This window comes from Macrotis lagotis, chromosome 2 (assembly GCF_037893015.1).
Source record: "Macrotis lagotis isolate mMagLag1 chromosome 2, bilby.v1.9.chrom.fasta, whole genome shotgun sequence".
Taxonomy (NCBI): Eukaryota; Metazoa; Chordata; class Mammalia; order Peramelemorphia; family Peramelidae; genus Macrotis; species Macrotis lagotis.
Genome location: NC_133659.1, coordinates 311,728,839 through 311,737,781, shown reverse-complemented (window position 1 = coordinate 311,737,781; position 8,943 = coordinate 311,728,839). Strand labels below are relative to the sequence as shown.

The following is an 8,943-nucleotide window of genomic DNA, read 5'->3' as shown; positions in this document are numbered from 1 at the left end:
TTCTTGAATTGCCCATCTATACCTCTCTCCCCCCCCTTCTTAAATCCATTCCAGAACTTTGTGCAGACTGTTCCCACAAACTAATCACAGAATCATTGATTTAGACTTGGAAGAGAATTTGAGAGATTCTAGTTTGATTCTTTCAATGTATAGATAAGAAAATAAAAGCTCAAGCAAGGGCCCACAAAGATAGCAACAGTCTTCAAATCCAACTCATCTGTCTTCAGATCTAGGGTTCTTTGACAGCTTTTTGCTGGCATGTCAATATTGTCTTATAAAATTATAATTTCATACAGTAATATTCCATTACATTTATGTTTTACAATTTGTTTAACCATTTTCCAAGTGACAGACAAATGAATTAGCTTTCAGTTCTTCAATAATACATAAAATGTTACTATAAATAGAGAAATAGATAGATAGATATGTATGTATGTATTGGGTTTTTGCAAAGCAATGGGGTTAAGTGATTTGCCCAAGGTCACACAGCTAAGTAAAGTATTAAGTGTCTGAGGCCGGATTTGAACTCAAGTCTTCCTGACTGCAGGACTGGTGCTCTATCCACTGTGCTACCTAGCTGCCCCCACCATACTTTGATGCCTATGGTACACAGATTCTTTGGTGTTGTAATGGTTCAGTTTTTCATTCATATCTGACTCTATGTAGTTTCCTTGTTTTCTATAGTTTTCTTGGCAAAGATACTTTTTTTTCTTCAGGTCATTTTACAGATGAGGAAACTGAGGCAAACAAGGTGACTTGCCCAGGTCGAACTCAGGAAGATCAGCCTTTCCACCCAATGCTCTCTCTACTACACCTACTCGCTGCCTGAGACCCAAATTTTAGAGTGCTCTTTTGGCAGGATAGAGATAATTATATGTATATATATATATATATATATATATATATATATATAGAGAGAGAGAGAGAGAGAGAGAGAGAGAGAGAGAGAGAGAAAGAGAGAGAGACAAAAATAGACAGAAAGATGGAAAGAAAGAAAGAAAGAAAGAAAGAAAGAAAGAAAGAAAGAAAGAAAGAAAGAAAGAAAGAAAATATATAATTGCCATGATTTCCCATTGCAATTGGAGATCTATAAAGATATATAGATATCTATCTGGGCACTTATCAATATACTTATCAATCTCATCCCTATCTATCCATCTATTGATATAGATTCCTGCTAAATGATATATCTCCATGCCCACCATTGGCTTTCAGGAGACCCTTGGCTTAAGGGAGCAAGCATGGTGACTTGTGTCCTAGACTTGATGTCAAGAAGACCTAAGTTTAAGTTCTGATGTGGTCATTTTCCATTCATGTGATCTTGGTCTCCCTAGTGTCCTCTTCTGAAAAATTAGGAGACTGGATCATCTCTGATTCATTCCTTCTAGCTCTAATTCCATAATCTTATGAGTCTAATACCTGGGTTCAAATTCCACCTCTGACCTTTACCAGCTGTATACATCTCAACTTCTCTGACCCTCCGTTTCCTCTTCTATAAAATGGTCATATTATAAAATGAATAGCATTGAGTTACCCTAAGGTCACAAAAGAGATAAAAAATATAAACTGTTCTATAAAATTCAGAAATTAATGATAATGTCTATAATAAATATTTCTTGAATTAGATGATACTGAGTTCAACTGAAGTACATTTAGTTATAGAAAGGAAAAAAAAACAAAGAATTACTAGAGAAGATTCCTTCATGACTGTGGTATTTAGGTCATGTTGTGCCTCTAGCTCCCCAGAATCTGGGAGTATAAATCAAAGCAGAACCACTCAGCTCAATGGCAACAACTGCCATTGGGGACTGGTCATGAACAATGACTCTTAGCATCTTACCACAGCAAAGTTATAATGGATAACTAAGTAAAAATAGGCTTGCCTTACAGAGAGCAGTCAGAGTTAGCCTGCTAGACAATCTTTCCTGGCAGCAGATGATGTATTGTTCTTCACTTTCAACAGGAGCTCAACCAATGCCTTTAAGAAGACAGCAGGTTCAACATGGCACCCATTCTTAACAGGGAGAAAATGAAGCAAATTTTATGAACAACCACTCTCTTCAATCTTTGATTCTTGGCTAGGAATGGGCCCAGAAGTAAGTCACAGATTTGGAGCTGGAAGACCTAGGTTCAAATCCCAGCTCTCTCATTTTTTTAGGTGGTTTTTTTTCAAGGCAAATGGGGTTAAATGGCTTGCCCAAGGCCACACAGCTAGGTAATTATTAAGTGTCTGAGACCAGATTTGAACCCAGGTACTCCTGACTCCAAGGCCAGTGCTTTATCCACTACACCACCTAGCCACCCCTAGCTCTCTCATTTTTAACATAAGACACATAGGACATATGACTTTGAGCAAGTCCTGTTATTTTTCTAAATTTAGATTCTTCATTGGTTAAATGAGGGGATTAGGTTGGGTGATAGCTAAGATATTCTACAGTTCTGAAGTTTTAAAACCATGATTCTGTCTTCCTTCTTGGATAAGTAGGGATACATTGCACAGAGACAGCTTGACTTGGTGGGCAGAGGGTCAGCCTCAGAGTTGGGAATGCCTGGGTCCAAGTATACCCCCTGTCACATGTTTACTGTGTGACTTTGATGAAGTCCCCTCATTTCTCAGTGCCCCAGACAACACTCCAAGTCTATGTATTGCAGAAAAGGTGCCAACCTGCCTTGAAAGACAATATCCTTCTTCAGAAGTTCCCTAAACCAATGAAATCACAGATCTAGTTGGTTTTTTTAAAAAGCACTTCAAATTAAACCAATTTTATGTCTCTCATCCCTGACAGATTGATCATTGATGCTTCACTATAAATGATTTTTTCTAGAGGAGGAAAATTGCAGGAAGATTCACAGAGGTATCATTAACTCCATAAATGCCCTCAGATCAGGTTTGATCAACACTAGCCAGGGGAGGTAACACAAAGTAGTAAAGAGACTTCTAGATCTGGAATCACAACAGATTCAGGTTCAGGTTCAGATTCAAATGGGTTATTTTATTTCTGTGACTTCAGTTTCCTCGCCCGTGACATGGGACTAATACTCATACTATCTATCTCAGAAGTACCGTTCACTCTTAGATCTAGAGCTGAGAGGACTCTCATCTAGAACAACCTCCTCATTTTACAGATGAAGAAACTGAGGTTAAGAGCAGTTAACATACCTAAAATCCTAAGATTCTAGATAAAAAATTAGAAGGTATCTTTTAGGAAATTCTAGTCCAAACCTCCCTATTTTATAGATGACGAAACTGAGGCCCAGGGAGGTTTAAGTGAAAGTGACAGAGATGGATTTGGAACTCAGGTCTCAAGACTCAAAGCTTGGTATTCTTCCAAATGCAACATTCCAACCCCATTGAGAAAATACTTTGTACACTATGAGTCATCATGGAAATGTAAGCCGTTGTTACCATTTTCCTTCACACATAGCCATGATATAGAGAAGCTGAAGACAAAGGATCAATTGCAAATCTCCATCCCAAACCAGAGAAGATATACATCAAAGAAAGAAAAATAGAGGGTTCAAATGAATATGAACAATTTATTTGATACTCAACAAAATGGGGACAAGCTATGATTTGATGCAGAAGGATACAAAGCAAATCGATGAGATTTGTAGCATATTATGAATTGGGGATCATATTTACGCAAGTGAGAAGAAGACCAGTGAATAGGTCTATCACTGTAAACAATTGTTTTTAAAATAATTTCACCACCACCCTAGGTCTAGTTTTAAGGGTGTCCCTTCTGCCTTCTGAAGAATTGTAGTAGAAGTTAGCCTCTTTTGAACACACACAACTCTACAGTCTGTCTTCTTTCAGAAAAGGCAGAAAGGCTCATGCCTGGTGTCAGGATGATTACCATGTAGAGACAGAGAAATAACATTTATCACATAGGATTTATCACACAGCAACTGTTTGGGCCAGGAATGATATTTAAGGAAAGTGCATATGATACCCAATTATTATTGAAAATGCTATCTCTCCCTCTTTTGAGGAGATTGGGGCCAAGCAAATCCTGATGAAAACACATTTTCCAACCTACCAAGAAATGAGGCTGACACAAACATAGTCTCTCCTACTTATGTAAACTTAGTTAAATGTGAGCTCTTCAGATTTAGTCTTTGGGTCTACAGTGTCTTATATAAAGTCAGTGTTTACTTAGACTCTTTGGAATATATGACTGAAGTCACTGCTCAACCTATACACTGATTTTTTAAATTAATCTCTTAGAGTAAAACGTTAAATAATTACTTACTTGCAAGTGAGAAAAACTACATATGGCTTAATGGAAACCATTCTGGATTAGGACCCCAATGCTTGCGGTCTGGGACCAGCTCTGCCATATCCTAACTACATGACCCTGGGTAAATCGGTAGACTTAAGCTTTAGTTTCTATAACACCAAGATGGAGATGTCCATTTACTGGGTCATTATAGGGTTCCAATGAACTAACAAATGATTAATAAAAGAAGGATGGGAGTTGGCCCCGTCCATACCAAGCATGGCTTCATTGCTTAGGGCTTCAACAGCAGACCATAGTCCTTTTGTTCTCCACCAGCTTTCCCTTTGTAATTACCAACAGTGTCATGAATGCATGTCAGAACCTGACCATGAATCTGAGGCTTTGCAGAGAGCTCTACTCTCTGACATTTAATACAGAGACCAGACCTGGGTTTCCTTAAGCAGCAAAAAACACGGCCAATGTCACTGTAATAATAGCATTAATAGTGGTTTACAAAGCACTTTACAAATATCTCATTTAATCCTTATGACAACCCTGGGAAGTAGATGCTATTTTTTTTTGTAAATGAGGAAATTGAGGCAGAGGTTAAATGACTTGCCCAGGGTTACCTGACTAGCAAGTATAGAAAGTAGGATTTGAACTTGAGAGGTTCCCAGGTTCAGACCTATTCACTAAGAGGCTTATTTATATTTACTTCTGCATGTTGCTCCCATCCCCCCTTTCCTCCAAGTTGTAAATTCCTTGAGAGTTTGGACTATCTGATTTTTGTCTTTGAATCTCTAGTGACAAAAAAAGACATCTCAGGATTATGGACAGAAAGCTAGAAGGAATCTCTGAGGCCGACACATCCAATTCATTCAATTTACAGATGAGAAAACAGATTGAAAGAGGTAAGGTGATTTGTCCAAGGTCATACAGCTTAGCATATAGTAAGCATCTAATAAATGTTTCTTGATTGAATACTGGATCTGAGACATTTTTGAACAAAGGAACTCATCCTACCAAGTAGACCAGTACCTTCTTTACAGTTTATAATCATAGAGAATTCCCTGGAGAAACTCATAGATTTTAGTGTTAGTATGTGTTGGGATTTGAACTCGAGTCTTCCTGACTTCAAAGCCATTATTTTATCCCCTATACTACTTCTCTCTAATGAAGCTTCTTTAACTAGGGTAATTTTGTGTCCTTAACCTATTCATTCTAAGGAGAAGAAAAAAATAATAATAATGCCCTCCCTCTGGGGGAGGATTGCTATACAGAGCAAGTCAATTTTATGGATGAAAGTAATCCTTATTACTGGTAATATTATGATTTTTAAAGGATTGCAGTTCTATTCTCAGTTAATTTGAAGAGCATATCTGGAATGTAGAATGTAGAGCATCTTTATTTGATGTAAGAATATGACATTAAAAAAGACCCAGGGATTTCTCAATGAGTCAAAAAATCAATTGTTGCATCATGTGATTAAAAAATATGAATATTTCAGTAAACAGCTAAGATACCTTAAGAGGTTTGATCTTAAGAGTAAACTGCCAAATTGAGACCCTCATTCCATTTCCTCTACAGATAATTAAGAAAAGCAAGCTTTCAGATACCTCCCTATAGAAGTCGAATGGCTCAGTACATTAGCTTTGAGATGACAAAGGACTTTACTCTAACATATGCTGAAGCACAGAAGGGTCGACGTCCATGGCCGCGAGGCCCTTCTGTAAGCTCTGGATGGTTGCCTGGCTCCCGTTCTTCTGCTTCCACTGGACGAAGGCCTCCACTATCTGGGACTGCACATTGTACGGGTGGTTGGCCTTGCAGCGATAGATATCCTTCTGCGACAGACCCAGGGACAGCACGATGGGCTCCCACTCAGGGCCCAGCTTCCTGGCCAGCTGGTTGATCTGCCGATCAGAGGGTGAGCTCTTCAGAATATGGGGCGCAATCGGAGAGGCCTGGTCACCTGCCATGGAAAAGGGAAAGGAGTTAGTAAGAAAAGCGAGCCCAGGATCTCAGTCTTGATGTAATTCTCATCAATTTATTGACAAATTACTGGTTTCCACCTCTATATCATCTCTCCTATCTACCCCTTTCTTTCCATTCAGACAACCATTACTCATGTCCAGGTCCTCTTCACCTCTCACCTAGAGAATTAGAATAAACTACTAATTAGGCAGGGCAGCTAGGTGGTGACATAGAGCATAGACCTGCACTCACTCAGGAAGACTTGAGTTCAAATTCAGCCTCAGACATTTATTACCTATGTGACTGGATAAATATTGCAATCCATTCTGCCTCAGTTTCCTCATCTATAAAATGAGCTGGAGAAGAAAAAGGCAAACTGCTCTAATATCTTTGCCAAGAAAACCCAAATGGGATCACCAAAGACTTAGGACTGAAAATAACTGAATAACACCAAACTAATTAGGCTCCTTAATTCTAGTCTCTCTGAACTCCAATCTGTCCTCCAAGGCGTTATTCCAAAAGTACCAGGCTAAGTCAATACCCTACTCAGGAAACTCCAGAGTCTGCCTTTTGCCTCCAGGGTCAAATACAAACTCTTCCATTGGGTATTTAAAGCTCTGTCTGGCTTGTCCCATCTTATTACTGTACTTCTCCCATTTATATGCAGTACAATCCTTAAACATCAGCCCTCTAAGTATTCCACATCCAGCTCTGGTTTCTGACTTTTATCCCCTGCCTCCTTCACCTCCACATCAAAGAAGCCTTGCTTTCCTTCAAGGTTCGGTTCAAGCTCCACCTTTAATATGAGACTTTTCCTGATCTTTCCTGATTCCCTCCCCATGTTCCAGGGGTTCCTCCTCCAAATCACCTCTGCATCTACTTAGTGTAGGCAGCTAAGTCCCCATTAGTTTTAGGGAACTAGTGGCTGTATTCTTTGAATTGATGTTTTCTGAGGTTTTAATTATATGTAAAACAGAGTAATTTGTTCCAGTCCAAAGGAAATTTGTAGTGCAGATCTGGTCAATGTTACAATTTAATGAATCCACTATTTGTACTACTCAGTACTAGCTGTACAGGGTGCCTCAAAACTTTTAGTGAAGCACAAAGAATTCGGGGGACACTCTCTCTATTCATGGTATCATCTTTGGCTGGATGAAAGGGTCCACAGGGTCTCAGCACCCAGCAAAACAGTTGGTGCTTAAAACATATCTGCTGATTGATGAATAAATGTTCTTCCTAAGTAATGAGGGGGAACAGACAAGTGGGCACATCCATGGTTCTTCTTTGGAATTCATTTAGGTCAAGAGATGGCTCTCTTATTAACTCCTAAGGATTTTGAGCCCCTGAATTTGAAGTTGGTGCTCCTGGGTTCAAATCTAGTTTCTGATACATTTAAGAGCTGTTTAATAGGGTTAAACCACTTTTCATCTCTAAATCTCAGTTTTCCCATCTGTAAAATGGGTACAATCATACTTGTAATATCTTGCATTAGGATTTGCAGAGTCCCTTTGCAAACCTGGCAGCACAGTATAAATATGAGCTGCCATTCTTCACCTCATTTATAACTGAATGCTTTGCCATGTTTGAACAAGTTAATCGGCTCAGATATCTACCAGTTTCTCCAGCAGCTAAATTAACCCTTGACCTCCAGTGCTAAAGAGTTTCACAAACTGGACTGCTATCTTTGGCTGTCAGACTGATTCTCTGGAAATAAGAGAAAAATACTTTCAATGGAAATAACTAATTAGAACCTACTGTTCTGGAGGATAATCACAGAGAACAATCTGGCACTGACAGAGAGGCAAAGAAATTAAACTAAGAGGTCTTTCTAAATCCGATTTCCCCCAAGGTCACATCAGGAAATCACTATGATAATTATCAAAATGGCAAATGATGGGATTAGCAGTCCAGGGGAAGGACAACAAGATCTATATCCAGTTCAGAGAACAGGAGAAAGAGGTGAGAAGGGAGGACCTTAGGTCCTGCACAGCTTTGTTCTGGACTACAGACCATCCCTTCTTCTTTCTTGCTGTCTTTCTCTCTCATTCTCTGTGCATCTCTCTCTTCATCTCTTCACTCTGCCTCTCTTTTTCTCTCCATTCTCAGTCTTTCCCTTTCTCTTTTTCTGTCTCTGTCTCCTTCTTTTCTTCTCTGCCAAATTCTCAAATCTCAGCTAAATCTCCTATCCCCTATGAGAAGTCTTCCCCAATCCCCCATTAATGCTAGTGTCTTCCTCTCAGATTATCTCCAGATCATCCTCTCCCTACCTTGGTTGCATATAGTTGTTTATATGCTGTCTACTCCCATCAGACTGCAAGCTTTTTGAGAGCAGGGAATATCAGTTTTTATTTTATTTTTCTTTTTATCTTCATGCCCTCTTCAGCTCTTACCTGAACAACTGGAATAGCCTCCTCATTGATCTCCCAACTGCCAGCTGCTCTCTATCTCTTCTCCACTATCTTCTATCACTATCACTTCTATCACTATCAGATGATATTCCTAAAGGGTAGGTCTGGCCATGTCACTCTCTTCCCAAGGAGCCCTCCATGGCTCCCTTTTGCTCCTATGGGAAAATACTAAGTTCTCTGCTTAGCATTTAACAGACTTCACAAAGTACTCTTCTTAATGAGCTCTGATCCAGTCAAACTGGCCTGTGTGATACTTCCCTTTAGGCAGGGATGTGCTGGGCTGTTTTCAAATGTGAGTATCTACACCTCAAAAAGGAGCAAACTTTGCAAATCAGAACTTG

At 39.3% G+C, this 8,943-nt stretch overlaps 1 protein-coding gene across 3 annotated transcripts in view; it reads right to left on the bottom strand.

The window, feature by feature from the left end:
* Positions 1–1,114: 1,114 nt before the first annotated feature.
* CRADD (CARD and death domain containing adaptor protein) overlaps positions 1,115–8,943 on the bottom strand; it is a 211,642-nt gene continuing 203,813 nt past the window's right edge. For 2 of the 3 annotated variants that reach the window (XM_074226589.1, XM_074226590.1), the window contains exon 3: positions 1,116–6,192. In XM_074226589.1, the coding sequence (XP_074082690.1) occupies positions 5,891–6,192 (302 nt within the window). In that variant the 3' untranslated portion in view covers positions 1,116–5,890. Of the gene's footprint in view, positions 6,193–8,943 lie in introns of all 3 variants that reach the window. The other variant, XM_074226591.1, reaches the window with a different exon arrangement.